This window comes from Oratosquilla oratoria, chromosome 10 (assembly GCF_046742065.1).
Source record: "Oratosquilla oratoria isolate Oo_2021 chromosome 10, ASM4674206v1, whole genome shotgun sequence".
NCBI lineage: Eukaryota > Metazoa > Arthropoda > Malacostraca > Stomatopoda > Squillidae > Oratosquilla > Oratosquilla oratoria.
Window position 1 is genome coordinate 58,801,095 of NC_134786.1, and position 18,482 is coordinate 58,819,576.

General features: G+C 39.9%; 2 protein-coding genes across 2 annotated transcripts in view; both read left to right on the top strand.

Annotated features, from left to right (window-relative positions):
* Nucleotides 1-605: 605 nt before the first annotated feature.
* Nucleotides 606-8,995, top strand: LOC143029247 (uncharacterized). Its single transcript, XM_076191936.1, has 3 exons — nt 606-683; nt 7,269-7,396; nt 8,643-8,995. The coding sequence occupies exons 1-3, from the start codon at nt 672-674 to the stop codon at nt 8,962-8,964; spliced, it is 462 nt and encodes a 153-aa protein (XP_076048051.1). The 5' UTR covers nt 606-671; the 3' UTR covers nt 8,965-8,995.
* A 6,346-nt stretch (nt 8,996-15,341) lies between these two features.
* The window catches only part of LOC143029248 (failed axon connections homolog), a 15,768-nt gene continuing 12,627 nt past the window's right edge, over nt 15,342-18,482 (top strand). Inside the window, exons 1-2 of the mRNA XM_076191937.1 lie at nt 15,342-15,501; nt 18,219-18,373. Of these exons, the coding sequence (XP_076048052.1) occupies nt 18,219-18,373 (155 nt within the window). The 5' untranslated portion in view covers nt 15,342-15,501. The remainder of the gene's footprint in view (nt 15,502-18,218; nt 18,374-18,482) is intronic.

Sequence of the window (18,482 nt, forward strand, 5' to 3'; positions counted from 1 at the left end):
GAAAAAAAAAAAAAAAAAAAAAAAAAAATAGAGGAGCTCTCCAGACCACCTATAGGTCAAGATCTGGGCAGGTACAAGTCCTGCAAATTGTAAAAATAGATAAATAAAAAATGAATAAATATAACAATAGATAAGTCACAATCCATAGACCCTCCTTCAATGCCCACCGCCTGAGCCCTACGAATTATGCAACAGTTATGTTAGCCGACAAGGATTTTACGTCATGAAATAGAACAAGAACTGCATGGACTGGTGGCCTATATCTATCAAAGTAGTGGTTAACAAAAAGCTTCAAGGTTGATGTTTCAGGGAGCATCGGGAAGGATCAAAGTGTGGGAGGACAGCAGCCATGATAGCAAACCTATGGCAAAAGCAAATGATGAGATAATCCACAAGTACGAGAGACTGAGAAAACCATATCATTTCCACGTGTGAGTTTTTGTATCAAATTTCTTATGTATATCCAACGGGGCATGGGAGGGAATGTGTAGTTGATGAAACGATAGGAAATTGTTGAAAAGGGACGACATGGCAACTCTAGTCAGAGGGAGCGGAGGCGGTATATATATACAGTATGTAAGTGTATTTCGGAGACTTGGCTTTACATTTCCTCCTCCTTCATTCGGCAAACTCTCTCCTGAGGCATTCGTGTCGACATTCCGCCTGTCACAATGTATACGTGTGTAAGTATGCTTATACACTGCAAGTACGTTTATGTAGCACCCGCCGTGTTCCTCTCATTACGCTCCATATTAGCGCATAGATAATTGTGGCAGAAATTCAAAGGAGAACGCGAACATCATCCAAATGTGCTTGATAGGATTTAGTCTACTGGGGCTTGTGTTAGCATATGAGATTATTTCTCTTTTATATTATTTTTACTCTATCATATATTTATATCTATATTTATATATATAGATATATATATATATATATATATATATATATATATATATATATATTGAAGTATGGAAGACAAATGAGTGGAAGGGTGGTGAGTTAAACACAGAGAACAGTTGGAGTTTTATTCACTGACGTTTCGTCCTTACCAGGACATTCTCAAAGTACATGTACTTTGAGAATGTCCTGGTAAGGACGAAATGTCAGTGAATAAAACTCCATCTGTTCTCTGTGTTTTCTCACCAACCTTCCACTCATATATATATATATATATATATATATATATATATATATATATATATATATATATGCGCGCGGGCCAGGGTTCGAATCCCGCGGCAGAGCTTCTAAAAATGTTCAATCTGTCTTTAACATACACACACACACACACACACACACATATATATATATATATATATGTGTGTGTGTGTGTGTGTGTGTGTGTGTGTGTGTGTGTGTGTGTGTGTGTGTGTGTGTGTGTGTGTGTGTGTGTGTGTGTGTGTGTGTGTGTGAGTATTCACCTCGGATCTGCTGCAGTCTCTGTCGAGACAGCCAGACACCACCCTACGGCAGTGAGCTCAGAGCTCCTTATTAGCCGATCTCTGGGTAGGTCTGAGGCCACTCACACACCACACACCGGGACAGCAAGGTCACAACTCCTTGACTAACGTCCCGTACCTACTCGCTGCTAGGTGAACAGGGGCTACACGTGAAAGGAGACAAACCCAACTTATCTCCGCCCGACCGGGGAATCGAACCCCGGTTCTCTGGCTTGTGAGGCCAGTGCTTTACCAATCCGCCACCGAGCCGTGTGTGTGTGTGTGTGTGTGTGTGTGTGTGTGTGTGTGTGTGTGTGTGTGTGTGTGTGTGTGTGTGTGTGTGTGTGTGTGTGTGTGTGTGTGTGTGTGTGTGTGTGTGTGTGTGTGTGTGTGCATTTATTATACTTTTAGAGTGTGTTTTGTGGGAGGCTGGGCAATGATATTCAAGACGTTTCCGACCTTCAGGGAATACATAAATAATGCAGATATGCAAACTCCATACTGACGAGAAAGTAGAGAAGGAGAGGAACTCGGGTAGGTTCGACACTGACCTCACTCAACATGAGTCATGACGTAAGACTGGACCAAGATCCCCGCGGCTGTAAATAGCTCCACGGCCCGGACGACTCAAACTGTTAAGTGTGGTCAGTGTCGGACTTCCCCGAGTTCCTCTCCTTCTCTCCTTTCTCGCCTGCACAGAGTTTCCTGGTCTGCAATACTTATGCGTTCCCTGAAGATATCGTTATGGACCAAAATGTTTGAACTACATCTCTCATTTCCCAGTGGTTTGCAGCAATACAAATACATGTGGATATATATGTACACGCACACACGCATACACTACACGGCTCGGTGGCGTAGTTGGTAGAGCGCTGAACTGCCACCATAGTGGCCCGCAGTTCTTGGTTCGGATCCTGCCCAGGGCCGAAATTATTTCGGTACCGCTGCGCTTCGAGTCGTTACTCTGACTCTCCTGGGCGGGGAGTTGGGTGTGTGTGTGTGTGTGTGTGCAAGGTCATAGCATTACCCATAGATCGGACCTACGAGCTCTGAGCTCTCTTCCAGGAGGGAAATCGCTGTTGATCACGACTCCAACACGTGATCCAAAGACCAAGTGAATATACACACATACATGGCAACACATAACCGACACAGCCGCCCCTGACATCGCTCCGTACCATCTCGCTCTATAATCCAATCCATCTCACCACATTTTTACGCACAGGTCAACCAAGAACTTTTATCGATAGCAACGCTTCTCCATTTTTCGTAAGTACGTCGTCTTCTCAGGGTAAACAAAAAAGGCACAAAATTGCTTAATAACAATTGTTATTCAAAGGTGTACAGCAAACAAAAACACGACTACGCGCACAAACATCTTCATGAACTTTTTCTTCTCCTGAAATGAATTTCATTTCTAACATTCTCTCCTACTGTCTTTTCTCATTTCAGTTTACCTACCACTAAAAGTCTTTCCAATTTTTCTGTCTGGCCGTACAACTAAGCTTCCTACTTCCTTTCTAACTTTGTTGGTTGAGGTTATTGATGATTAAATCTTCCTAAAGCAGCTTCACAGTTACATATAATCATTTCAGCCTCCAACTCCAAGTCTCCTGCACACTCCTCCTGAGTCAAGACTTCATATCCCTAAGAATCGCCGGATGGCAATAGCCCTCTTTCATTCACAACTATCTTTTCATTTCCATACGGACGCCTCTTCCCTTCCTACAACTACCGATCCCGCGTGAGCTGGTGGTCTTTTCTGGGTAGTCCATAGTCCATACATACATACATACATACATACATACATACATATATCTGAGTGTGTGTGTGTGCGTGTGTGTGTGTGTGTGTGTGTGTGTGTGTGTGTGTGTGTGTGTGTGTGTGTGTGTGTGTGTGTGTGTGTACGTATGCGTGTGTAAATATGTATACATATACATATATATGTATACATATATATGTATATATATATATATATATATATATATATATATATATAGATAGATAGATAGATAGATAGATAGATATACATACACATATATCGGTATGGTAGAAGGAAACAAGAGTGATTTTGTGTGCGTTTGTTTCTCTAACATTTCGGACAAAAGTATTTCCTCAGAGAGATCTTTGATTCAATGTCCTATCCTAGTTCGCTGTGTTGACCCAGACAGCTGAAAGTATGAGTCGTGGTGGTTGGTCTCTCCGCGCGCACGGTCCTGTGATCATTTGCACCCGGCCTTTTGTTGCTACCATTTTTTACACTCTTTAAATGGTATATTCCGTAAATGGGCATTGACTGTGTGTTTTATGCAGTCATTAATTTGGAGCTTCAGTGACATCCCCATGGATCAAGTCACTCAGTATAATTTTTGACTGGAGACTAGCCTCCGCTTAGAAATGAATGAGGACCAGTCCTAACTTCTACTGTCCCTTTATTCTGCTGCCGTTCCTCCTTAAATATTTCCATTAACACTTTTACGACTCAACTTCCTCGGTGTGATATTGTCCCCAAGGATAGAAGCGTTGGCTGTTTGCGACAAAACACTAAAAATATATGATATACTGCAAACAAGACCTCCATTTCCAAAGAGGGAGCTTCTTAATTGTGTGACATTTCTTAAAGACAAAATGGATGTTGAGCTCTTAAAGAGTGAAAGGAAGTCTCATCAAATCATCGTCGTGGAAAGGGAGAACAAGAAGGTTTTTACAACTAAAACCTCACCTTTGAGACTCATCATAGACTCACCACAGATTCGCCATAGCAAGACTCCGTAGTCATTCTCAACGCTGTATCAACCATATGCGTTGGATATTTCAAACTGGATGCTATGTCAAAGATCCTATGTACTTTCTCATTTAGAAATTTTGGCTAACTCTGAAAGTCTTTAGAAACATTTATGACAAAACGACAGAATGTAGTAAACTCCTGTGTTGGGAACCACTGCATGAAGAGATTTGGCACGATATCCCTCCGGATAGCAATTACTTAAAAGGTGTGCAGCACGGCACTTAACAGCGAACATAAAACCGCTGAATGGGCGGGCTGGTGACGAAAAGATGGATGAATGGTTGGATGAGTAGGTGGATGGATATTTCCAACAAAATGAACAGTCATGGGTCGTGTGGCACCCTGCCAACTCTATTATGAGAGAGGAGCCCCTACATCACCTTTGGTGGCAGCCACTTGCCCGGAGTTCCTGAGTTGAAGGAATGCCCTGGTAAAGGGCGAGTGGTTCCTCGATTATGCAAGGAAAGTGTGGACGCGGCTGTAGCTCTCAGTGCCCCTGGGCGTTCTGTTCAGCTCCAGTGGCCGCGCGTCGTTTGCCGCGCCACGCTTGGTTACCCCATAGCCAACCTAGTAAACACCTGAACTCACCTACGAGACGGGTGTGCTTATTGGAGGACATCAGTGTGCAACTCCTCTCGCGCAGGGTGACCGTTTTTCATCCCATGCTTTGGCTGCCGTCAGGCTCTTGCTCATTTTTGGGTCACCACCACCCCTCCTGTCGTGCGCCTTGGGTAACGCGTCTAAATGCGGTTCAAGGGTCTCTGGTGAATGCAGGATAAGTCCAGCAAACCACTGCTGGACTGAGCAATCAATCAGCTATTTCGAGTCCACTGCTGAACAAAGGCCTTCCTCATACCATTCCATGTTTTGCACGCCTGTGCCAACCTCTGCCACGTTACTCCTGCAAAATCTCTATCTCGTCTCGCCACCTCCATCATGTGGTGTCCAGTTAGTAACACATTTCTTTTTTTTTTATTAGCTAACTTCTCTGTCCAATTAAACACAGTGTCTTTTATTCCAGTCTGCTCTCTCACTCAATTTGCTGTCTTTCAATGTTATTTCCACCATTGATGTCTCTGTGCACCTTTTACCTTTGTCTCCATCACTTTGTCAGTTTCCAAGTCATATATCCGTACATCGTTGCCAGCATTATGCACTGATTGTAAACTTTGTGTTTCAAACATAAAGGTAAAGAGCGTATCGTGATGTTCTTCTATCTATATACCAATGGATTCTTCCCCCTTATAAAGGAGGTAGCCAGTCCAGGTATGTACCCACTCATACTCATGCGTCCACTTCCATCCACTCCACTCCCATCCACTACCCATTGCTTCCCTCTCATCTTAACTCCTCGTGGATGAAGGGTCATCCCTGTCTCTTGCCCACTGCCCGGGTACAAAGGCAATGCAGTGAGACACAGTTCAGCCACAGCAGGGCCACTTCACTTACATGGTGATCCTTCCTCTTCAAACCCTTATGCGGAAAATAGAGAAGACGGGGAGGAATCTCTTCGGGCTGCGTCAGAATATCCTCCATATAATGTTATTACCTTTACCACACGTTTTCCAACCCGTTGTGGAACGTCTCTTTATTTCCACAATGAGAGGTAAAGGGTCAACCACCTCCGGCTGTCGGGCCCTGATGTGGCAGTGCCATCTTGTGCTGCACTATCCCCAACCCGAGAAGTGTGGCAGGAGAGAGGAGTCGCCCTTCATCCAAGAGGTACTAAAATGGGAGGGACATTGAATAAGTTCCGGATGGGTGTGTGGTGTGAGTAGATCCTTTGACTCGTTCAACCCCCTTATAGGAAGGAAAAGGCTTTTTGATATATGTGTTACTACTATTATCATCATCATTAATCAGTAATGTCATGTGTGTTGCTTATGTCACATATATTATCATTCATATCTTCTGCAGGATCCCCATCGATCCCTCAGCACCCTCCATATCGAGGGGTCCTGTACCTAGTGCCCTGCTCTGACGTCAGACGATTTTATTTACCTAAGCGGTACCTCCTTGGTACTAAATAAGATAACTATATTTCGGTTAACGCCAGACGAATCTATTCACTTGCGCAAGCCCCCCCCCCCCACATAACAACGAGTTAGCTGTTACAACCTGACCTCCATTCTTCTAGGAACTAAGCTAAGCTCCCAGACAGTCACCTGGTCGATCCCCATCGCCCCCAGACGAGGTGTCTGAAATTGTTCTGTCCCACGTGAGCGTCCCCTGTTCCTTCTCCATCCCTTCAGGGTCATCTCATTCGGAAAGAAGCTTGTGATTAGGGTCAATACAGAACAATCATGCAACTTAAAAGCGTTGCCCCAGCTGTGGAGTTCAGGGAAAGGGCATCAACAAAAATTCAGAATTCGGAATTCTTCAATATTCGGGACGAAACTTTTCTAAATGTAGAAATGTTTAGATACCAGAAGCACTGTCTAACATTCCAGTATATTTTCGAAAGGCATTTTTCGTTCCAGCTACAACAAACGTAAAAGTCAAATGCAGGTCGGCTAAGGGGTTTTTGGATCAAATTTTGGATCAAATTCGGACATGTGTAAAGGCTCTGAGGTCTTGACCTCAGAGCTCTTTACACAAGTCCGAATTTGATCCAAAAACCAAGAGACTTAAAAAAAGTTCGAAGATTTGAACTTTCGGTGTGAGCAGGTTTCTGCATCACCAGAGGTCTCAGTCAAGGCTGCGTCACATTGGAAGGCCCAGTCGTCCAGTAACTTCCAAGTCAGACGCTTCAGGATCTAAGCAACCAACTAAACAATAAATGAATCTCAAATATTGGTGTTCTTCTTATATACGGGAACATATCGGTTATTTGCATCCAAGACAATCTTGGACGCCTGAACTTTGATTCGACAGCCCAAGAGAGCCTAAATCCTAAGCATGTGGTTTCATCTCCACACTCGGTGACTCAAGGCTGAAAAGATGTAGTTCATACAACAGTAACCCCGTTATTACTCGCAGTATGACTGTAATAATTGCCTCTATTTTTTCCGCTGATACAGTTATGATTGTTTACTTTTCAGATTATTTCTCTGACTTTAACCCTCTTCGCAGCGTCACCAGTTATATCCACATCCAGGCAAAATCAATGGAGTCACCCCAGTTCGCATTTTGGAAAGACAACACCTACTCCAAACCTCTTTGGCTTAAGGTAAGCGTTTCTTCCCCCCGCTGCCTCGCGTGATGATGATTCAGTTTAAGTTCGCGAACTCCTCCTATCAGCAGGCTAGGAAGGTGTCCCTTACAGGGGACTTTGTAGCGTGGAATATAATGAGCCATGCTCTTGGCCCAACTCGCCCGGAGCAGGGTTCGAAGTGCCGTCACCTCGACCTTCGTCGCAAGTAGCGACGCTCTAACCCACACGGGCAGCAAGCTACCTTAGTATAAAAAAAGTACCAACGCTATAGTATACAGGAGAGGATATACAGTCTTCAACGTTTTACCAGTATGAATAAGTATGAAGTCTTATGTGTGTAATTGAAAAAGTGTCTGCCACTGATACTCTTGGTAAAAGAAGTAAAATTGGTTTGTTAACTGGCAATTAATTACGATATGACAGTTTTCTACAAAAGACTACGCGAGAAAGTCTCAAGGAACTTTTTTTCCCTGAAATCTAAAATGACATTGCAGAAAAATAAATGTATGATAAAAACTCATCATCCTTAAGCCATACAGAGACCAATAACTGGTGAAATGTTTTTAGGTCCAGAAAAATGAAATCGTCGTAAATATATATATATATATATATATATATATATATATATATATATATATATATATATATAGTCTATATATATATATATATATATATATATATATATATATATATACATATTGCAGTAATTCACAAGGTATACGTGAAAAACACTTTGTAGAAAATCCACTGGGAAATAAGAAACTTAGTCCGAACGTTTTCGTCTATTTAAGACATTATGAAGGAATATGATAACGTCTTAGACGAAAACGGTCGGACTAAGTTTCTTATTTCCCAGTGTTTTTTCTGCATATATATATAAATATATATACATATATATATATATATATATATATATATATATATATATATGTATATATATATATGTATAATGGATGTTAGCGATAAGTGGTGAGGAATAATAAAAACAGGATTATTATGCAAATTGGCGCTCAGAATCATAACAATTATAAATAGTAAGTTGAAGGAAATATGAGAAACCTTGAACGTACATTTATTCTATTGTGGAGAAATTAGACCTTTTTCATGATAACTTATATATATCTTTATTTCTAAAGAAACTAGACAATCACAAACCTAATACTGCTTTAGACTGGACAATGTAAATGTGATTATATCAGAGGAACTGCTATTATTTTTCTTTTTTCCCAAGATGTTCTAACGTGAATTCTATGAATTGCAGAAGTGATCCAACAGAGGCTCCACAGTCCGGCACCGACTACTTGGTGGAACTCCTGAACAGGCCAGAGACAAAAGAAACTGTCGACAAGGTAATGCCGGCCGTCGTCTCGTTCATATCCTTCGTAAGGTCCCTGCAAGCGATCGACTTCGGGGGCGACCTGACCAACACGGTCCTCGCCCCAAAGGTCCCTGTGCGCATCCCCGCAATTCCCATCTACGTGCCGGAGATAAACCTGGGCAACGGGAACAAGATCGAAGCAGTGGATTACACCATTCCAGAAGTTTCGTACGACGTCCCAGAAGTCAAAATAGTTCCTGCTTAAAAAAAGAAATCTATGATCGTCTAATATTGTATTGTAACTTCATTTTCTTCTTGACTAGTGAAGCAAATGTAAATAAAAAATTAGGTTTTCACAATTGTTTCATATCATAACATAGAAAAATAAACCTATGATTTTGATCGTCACTGTCTCAGCTGCTTTCAGTGACGCAAATTAAAGAAAATCTTAATTGTTTAATACGGCGTAGGGCAATTTTCTCCAAAGTGGATGTAGGACACGAACCCTACATTGGTGTAACATACAAACGTAATCACATTTACACATATAACTATGTACATAAATACATATACACACATGCATACATACACACACATGAATATAGTTTAGATGTAGAAACATTTTGTCCGATGCGGACAGACGGAAGTCAAGCCTGAAAAAGGTGTGCGATGATTTTAAATATATATATATATATATATATATATATATATATATATATATATATATATATATATATATATATCAACCCAATCAAATCAGCCATCCTGAGTCCACTGCTGAACAAAGGGCTCCTTCATAGCATTCCATGATTCACAAGACCGTGCCAACATTTGCCACGTCACTCCTGCAAACCTCTCTATCTCGTCTCTCCAACTTTTGTCCGGTCTCCCTCTTCAACACTTCCCATCTCCCGGCGTCCACCCAGTAACACATTTGCTCCATCGCTCATCAGTCGTTCGCACTAACTTACCTGCCCAATTCCACTTTCTCTCTTCTACCGCCTCCTCAATATCTTTCACTCTAGTCTGCTCTCTCACCCAACTTGCTCTCTTTCCGTCTCTCAGCGCTATTCCCATCATTGATCTCTCCATTCTCCTCTGTACAGTCCTTAGCTTTGTTTCCATCGCCTTTATTAGTTTCCAAGTCTCACACCAGTAGATTTGCTGGCAGAATGCATTGATTGTAAACTTTACGTTTCAAACATAAAGGTAGAGAATCTCTCATGATTTTATTATACTTACCAAACACTTCCCAACCAATTGTAATACGTCTTTTTATTTCATTATCATGATCTTTCGTCACTTTCACCTTCTGGTCTAAATAATTATACGCTTCAACTTCTTCAAGACTCTCACCATCGATCATAATCTCTTTACTTGGAACTTTCGTGTTGAACATTACTTTGGTTTTACTCTTAGTCATTTTTAAACCTACTTTAAGACTTTCCTTGTTTAGATCACTCAGCATATCTTGCCAATCTTCTGCTCTTTCTAAAATAAGAATAATGTCATCCGCAAATCTTAGGTGGTTAGAATATTTGTAATCAATTTTCAAACTTTTCTCTGCCCAACTCAACCTTTTAAATTTTTCTTCCAAATAAGCTGTAAATAATTTGGGTGAAATGATATCACCATGCCGTAGTCCTTTCTCGATCATAATCTTTTCTATATCTTTATGTAGTCGAATTATAGCGGTACCTTTCGCATAAATATTTTCTAGAACCTTTACGATCTGTTCGTTTGTACCCTGCTTGCCTAGCGAGTCTAGTATTGCTATTTGTTCTACCGAGTCAAAGGCCTTCTCGTAATCTACAAAAGCTAAACACAGAGGTAAATTGTATTCTGTCGTTTTTTTTCTATTAGTTTATCTATTGCCCGCAAATGGTTTAGAGTCGAATATCCGCTTCTAAAGCCTGCCTGTTCTCTCGGTTGTTTTTCATCTAAAACCTGACTTAGTCTATTTGTAAGGATTTTGGAGACTACTTTATATACATTTGATAGCAAGCTAGTCGGTCGGTAGTTACTAAGGTCCTTCTATAGCATTACACCACGATTCAGGAACGCTTTCTTGACGTAAGCACTGGGTGTACAACTGAGCTAACTTAATATGAACTTCTTTCCCTGTGTCTTTCAAAAGATTGATCGATATACCACCTTCCCCGGGGGCCCTTCCTCGTTTCATATTTTTAGAGTAAATTCTACCTCTTCCTTTATAATCTCTGGTACACTACTAACGTCTACAGATGAAGTTACTGACCCAACTACGGTCTTGGACGAGTAAAGCTCTTGGTAAATTTCTTCTACTCTTTTTACCATTCTGTCTCTATATTCAATGATTTCTCCATTGCTATCTTTCAAACATATCATTTGCTGTCTTCCTAAAGCATGTCTGCTCTTGGACCCTTTAATACTTTTACTTTTCGCAATAGTTTTATCTATTTCATCCATGTTTCTCTTTTTTTTTTTTTTCTCCGTTTTCTGCCTTTTGTTGATAAGCTTGTTTAGTTCTACTCTTTCTATTTTGTCTCTCCTGCTTTTAATCTTCATGGTCCTTCTTCGTTTAATTAGGTTATTTGTAGCTTTAGAGTATTTGTTTTCTTTAATACTTCTTATACTTTCTACTTTCTCTGCCGATTCCTTAACGGTATTCATTAAATTCAAAGTCATATCTTCGACAGTGTCCTCGTAATCTACTTTTAATTTCTAACTGAAGTTTCTTCTTGTAATCCTTAACATTGTCAACGCTTATTTTCTTTTTTAAAACTAGTTTATTTCTCTCGCCTCTGAAATTGAATTTAGCTGTGCAACCTATCATTCTATGGTCACTACCTATCTTGATATTATTTATGACCTTAACGTTGTTAACGCTCTTACTCTCATCTCGCAATATGAAGTCTACTTCTTTCTTTGTTGTTCCATTTGGACTTCTCCAGGTCCATTTACAACCTACACGCTTTTGGAAGAGTGTTCATTATTCTCATGTTGTAGTTCTCTGTAAAATTGACTAAAATCTCGCCTCTGTCATTTCGTTCACCTACTCCAAACTTCCCAATGTACATCTCATCTCCCACCTTCTTCCCTACTTTAGCATTAAAGTTGCCTATTACCAACTTTTTTCTTTATCCATTACCTGACTTAAATCACAACTTAATCACAGTCCAAGCTACCCTGTCTGATAAACTACTGAATTTGACTATGTTACCAGCAACCTCTCGATTTATCAAGAATCCTACTCCACTAGCTCTTTTTTTCCCCTTACCTCTATAGTAGAACAACTAAATCGGCTTTTCTTTCGCTCTTCGGACTTCGATCAGTCCTACGATGTCCCACTTGAAGTTGTCAAGTTCTTCCATTAAACTCTCCAGCTTGTGGTCTTCTGAGAAGGTTCTTACGTTGTAAGTGTAGATCTTCATTTTCTTCATGCTATTTAGTGACCAAGACTTGGATCTGTTTGGACAGTGTTTACTCACATCCGGTGGCACACAAAACAATGCGATTGGACCTTTAGGTGATGATGATACAACAGGAACGCCTGGTTGTCTTTTGGTTGTATAATTCATAGTTTATACGAAGGCATTTTTGCAGTAATATCACCTCCCTACCAACTGGTTTCTGGTGAGATATTTCTCTGGTGTCACATTATTATATTCGGTGGAGCCCTATATATCTATAGGGTGCCCAATGGCCCACGCCGTCATTATGACGGTACCCCATATATCTATGAGGAATTTCCCTGTTCGTCATCAGGGACGTGCCAGTTACCAGTGGGTATTGCGACTGTGTGTGCGAGTGCGAACTACTCTTTGTCTCATTTTTCTTACAAAATCTGTTCGATATGGGTGGTCCTGCAGATATTTCCTCTCTATCGACATAGTGTTTGCAGTCATTAATATTTTCAAGCCTATCCACCATGTCAAGGTGTCATCTCTTGGACACACACACACACACACACACACACACACACACACACACACACACACACACACACACACACACACACACACACATATATATATATGTAAAGACAGACAAATATGGAGGTGAGGTGGCAAAATGAAACGTTAAGGCTAGAGTATGAAGCTTTATTCAGAACCAGACGTTTCGACCTCTTGGGCCTTCCTCAGTGGAAGGCCCAAGAGGTCGAAACGTCTGGTTCTGAATATGAATAATCAATCAGCAATACTGAGTCCGTTTTCATAGCATTCCATAACCCATACGACTGCGCCAACATCTGCCATGTCACTCCTGCAATTTTTTCTATATCATCTCTTCACCTTATATCTGGTCTCCCTCGTGTATGCTTACAATGTCGCGGACTCCATTCAGTAACATACTTGCTCTATCGCTCATCAGTCGTTCGCGCTAAATGACCTGCCCACCCCCACTTCCTCTCTTTCACCGATTTTACAATATTTTTTCACTCCAGTCTCCTCTCTTAACCAAGTTTATCTCTTTCACTCTTTGGGCGTTATTTCCACCATTGAATTCTCCATTTTTCTCTGTGCACTCCTTAGCTTTGTCTTCATCGCCTTCATCAGTTTCTATGTCTCACATCCGTAGATTATTGCTGGCAGAATGCATTGATTGTAAACTTTACTTTTCAAACATAAAGGTAGAGAGCATCCTACGATCTTCTTATACTTACCAAACATTTTCCATCCAATTGCAATACGTCTTTTTATTTCATTACCATGATCTTTAGTTACTTTCACCATCTGGTCTAAATAATTATACTCTTCAACTTCCTCAAACTCTCATCATCGATTATAACCTCTTTACTTTCAACTTTCATGTTGAACATTACTTTCGTTTTACTTTTATTCATTTTCAAATCTACTTTGAGAGTTTCATTGTTGAGATCACTCGGCATATATTGCAAGTTTTCTGCTCTTTCTGAAATAAGAAATCTGCAAATATTAGCTTGTTAAAATATTTGCCATCAATCTTCAAACCTTTCTCTTCCCAACTCAACCTTCTAAAAGTCTTCTAAGCAAGCTGTAAATAAACTGGGTGAAATTGTATCACCTTCCTGTACTCCTTTCTCGATCTTGATCTTTTCTGTATTCTTATGTAGTCGAATTTCGCATAAATATTTTCTAGCACCCTTACGATCTATTCGTTTGCACCCTGCTTGCGTCACGAATTTAGTATTACTATTTGTTCTACCGAATCAAAAGCCATCTCGTAATCTACAAAAGCTAAATAGAGAGGTTTATTGTATTCTGTCGTTTTTTCGATCAGTTGATTCATCGCCTACAAATGGTCTATGGTTGAATATCCGTTTCTAAAAGCTGCCTGTACTCTTGGTTTTCATCTAAAACTTTACTTAATCTATTTGTAAAAATCTAGGGGAATATTTCATATACATTTGATTACAAGCGAATCGGTCGGTAGTTACTAAAGTCCTTCTGGGCTCCTTTTTTACGATGGGTGTATGTGTTCGTATGAATATATGTAAAGTATGTGTGACGATGACTTTGTCTTACTTTTATGACCAAGAATCAAGTATGACATCGTCACCTTTTGGATGAATATTTGTCTAATCTTAAATGAAGACATAAAGAATAACATAAAAAAAAAAAAACATCGCTTATGACGATGAAGACTAGAGTAGATTATTTCCCAACGAGTCTTTTTCTACTGGTTCGGACTCCTTCGACTGGTGTCACACGATGCGACGGCGTTGGATGCGGGCAGATTATGAGCAAGTTCAATTAGCTTAATAAGATCACCTGGCGATAACCATAACTTTATATAAAGACCACTATTTCCCCCCTGGTTAAAAAGCAATCATGAACTTTCGAGTCTAATGCATCATAAGGAGATTTTGTTATAACCAAGAATAAGCTGCACCGGCGGCGCCGGACAATGTGATACCGGCCTTCCCCGTCTTTGGAATCACCGCACATCACCTGATATCCCTTGACACAACGCCAAAGATCATCGAGGCACATAGGGGGCATGGGCGACCTGGATATCGCGCGGGAAAGGAAATGGTGTCATCCGAAGTGTAGGTGGAAGAGTCCCTTTATACAAAAAGTTGAGACATGATACGATAATTATCAGTCACGTGACCCAGGGAGCCATTTTGTGGCCAAATCATTTTCGCTCGCTCTTTCTGTTTGTCCTTGTTTTTTATTCTTCGAACCCTTTGTGTTTGTTCACTGAATATGTCGGGTTGTTGTGCATTCGGATACACCAACAGGTCCTGTACAGAGAGTTTCAAACAACTCCGGACATGTCGCCTTTTTGTGACCATTCTGCAGTGTTGCAACCCTCTGTATGAAGGGAAGTGATCTAAATTATCCGAAGTCGGGGAAGGGACTCCCTGAAAATAAAATCCATTTTTGTCATGACAGTCGGCCATTGACGACAGTGACAGCATGACTTGTCAGTGACGACAGTGAAATAAAAATCTTAAATGCATCTCATTGATAAGTCAGAAATTCTTAATCTTATCTGAAGGGAGTTGCCGTTATCAGTGACACCTTATCGAACCTGTGATAACTCCTGGGTCATAACTGAAAAAAAATTAATTTCATAAGTAATAATTAATCAATTGAACAGCAGTTCCCATATTTGTGTGTCAAACCTTAGTTAAAACGTAAATTATACATGCGTTCTTACTACTAAATAATACTTATCATGGATATTAGAGTTACCTCCAAAAGTGTACTTCGTTGAAATGACCATGGTAGTTATTGTGCTCGTTCTGGGGCCCCATGTGCACCAGGACTCCGAGTGAGTTTGCCGAACGGGAAATCTAGACCTCTGCATTCGTCTTCAAGTACAAGAGGTTTAGGTATGTTGACACATTTTTTTAATATTGTCCTGTATCTAAAGCTCCACTGGGCGTTATATAATAATCACCAGTTGAGTAGAATATGAATGTATATATAATTTTTGTTCGTCTTTGAAGCAGGATAACATGTTCTTCGTGTAAGACTGTTGATAGACAATTAGTAATGTGATGGCTGAAATGCATAAATCCCGCCAAGCATTATAGAGGTGCACCGATGCAGAGGCATGCGACTAGCAAATTTGAATATACGTTGACGTTGCACTACTTTTTTTTTCAAAGACTACATATTATGGTTCAGTGCGCAATAACACATACATACATGCATGTATATATATATATATATATATATATATGTATATATATATATATATATATACATACATGAATATATATGCATATATATATATATATATATATATATATATATATATATATATATATATTCTATCAATACCCTGACCTCCAACCTCCGCTCTGTCATTCGAAATATCGAGAGTACTTCTTACAAGTTGAACAATGCTACTACTGCTGTAGACTTCAACAAAGCCTATATATATATATATATATATATATATATATATATATATATATATATATATATATATATATATATATATATATATATCAAGGACTATTACACAGGACGTGCGCACCCAGATCCCTGGGTCCGCTAGCGGAGGCCATTGCTTTCTTTGTAACCTAACATTTTATATTGGACAAATATATCAAAACTAGAAACCTAACATTGTATATAGGACAAATATATCAACTATTGACTCATTCAATGCAGTATAAGTTAATATAAACTTTTATAGTGAAATAAGAAACTATTTTTAAGGCACTGTTATGCTTTGAAATGCCAATTTTAGCCGGACTTAACAGGTATTATTGTATGAGGTTAGTGGACACCAGGGTTGGCGATTTTTTTTTTTTTTTTAATATAAAAAATATATTTTTTTAAATCAGATTTATTTGATTTAAATAGATTTTTTTTATAGATTTTAAATATTGTGGGATTGCTATCTGATATGCGATCTGATTGCTAAAGGACATTTTTAGCATATCAATATAAGGAACAGTGTTATATAGACTTGCCACAAGTATACAAGGAACGGTATAAGTCGTATGTGAGGACGGTATGCTCAGGTTCACTCGATTCCTCCAAGAGTTTTCTCATCTTGGTGACATTTGCTGCATTGTCTGTCACAACACTTCCAATGTGACAAACAAAATCTTATTCAGCCTTCTTGATCGAATTTTGTACAAGTTGTAGAAGATATTCACCAGTGTTAGTTTTCCCTAATGTGTCTATTGTGTCAACTAAATAAATCCGACCAGTGGATGTTGTTAGAGTGACACATATTATGGGCTCATTATGGATGTTAGATCACCTATCAATTGAAAGACATACAGTTTCATTATTCAGGTCATCTGCACACTTTTTATATTCCTTTTCATACACAAGATCCAAGTACTTATCATCAATATCTTTTTTGGATGGAGGAATATAACCTGGCCTCAGGTTCTGAACCATCTTAAGAAACTGAGGATGCTGAACAAGACGAAATGGTGTGTGTATGTGTGTGTGCGTGTGTTTGTGTGTGTGTGTGTGTGTGTGTGTGTGTGTGTGTGTGTGTGTGTGTGTGTGTGTGTGTGTGTGTGTGTGTGTGTGTGTGTGTGTGTGTGTGTGTGTGTGTTAACATACTGTCGCCGGGGAGGATGTTCTTTACGTTACTTAAGCGTTTAGGCAAAACTCCCTCAACTTCACACATGAGCTAAAAGTGAATAAAAAACCTCCCCTTCCTTGACACTGTTACACGCAGAGGCAATGAGACTTTTTTCTGCTAAAGTGTAGAAAAAAAGGGATTTTGCTTAAACTGTGCGAGTGAACTTGTCAAGAGACACTGAGTTAGTGTCATCAATTTTTTTTTCTTGTTTCATGCGTTTACACATTGTACCAACGCAAAATTGAAAAGTTTCTCAACTATTTACTAACAATTGATATCCAAACGAAGAAAATGACGACGATTGGACGCCTTTATGACCCAACAGGCACCTCAAGCCCGTTCAATTGAGCCTTATGTTCCATAAATGTCGTGTCATCTCTCTACTAAGATGAAAAAACCTTGAGAAACATTATATAGATAGATATCCAAATCAACAATTCAGTCACAGATGTGAAACGCATTATTTACAAATCCAGACGAACCTCCGGCCAATGTTCCCTCTAGTTTTTTGCTGTGAGTGTGAGCAGAAATTAGCTTGTGCGCAAACTTTGCCTTCTCTGGAAAGTATATGCGCGCGCACCCATGGCGGCAGAGCCATTTCATTTGCAATGGAAGCGCTACATAAGAAAAAAAAATATATATTGGTTTGACGGTTGGCAAGTTACCATACTATTAGAAAATTTATAAGGTGATGTTTGGGTAGAACTACTTTATTGAATGGATTTTAATATAATTTGACACGGTATCCAATGGGCTACCGCGCGGCTTGTCGCAACTTATGGGCTCTTGCTCTACCAGGGGTTTCTGACTTCCCACTGCGTGGCAATGGGGATGGTGAGTAGCAATAGTAGCATAGCTTTTGTGGGATGAGTAACGGGGAGTAGAGTCAAAAGCTAACTGCTAAATGGAGACAAAGGTGCGCGGTGGTTGAGAAAAAAGTATAGAATAAAAGTGAACAGAAAGCACTGTTTACCAGCGTGTTATTTTCAGATGTCTACGGTGCCTGAACACGGCTGGCATCCTGCGGCCTCTATCGGCCAAGGGATAAACTGGCTGTGGAGAGAGCACAAGCTGGCGATCGCCACTGTCATCATCGTTGTCTCCTTCATCAAGATAACAAAGATTCTCAGGAAGAAACGCTTGAGGTGAGTTTTACAATGTGGACACAAAATACTTGAAGGAACTGACATCAGGGATCTGTAATGTCTTCTGTTATGTAGCTTATAGTTTGATTTTTATCCACATTAGGCATCT

Excerpts from the sequence above, each read along its gene's own strand:
- LOC143029247 (XM_076191936.1), top strand. Across the intron at positions 7,397-8,642 it reads CCAAACCTCTTTGGCTTAAG|AAGTGATCCAACAGAGGCTC; the intron begins GTAAGCGTTTCT and ends TATGAATTGCAG.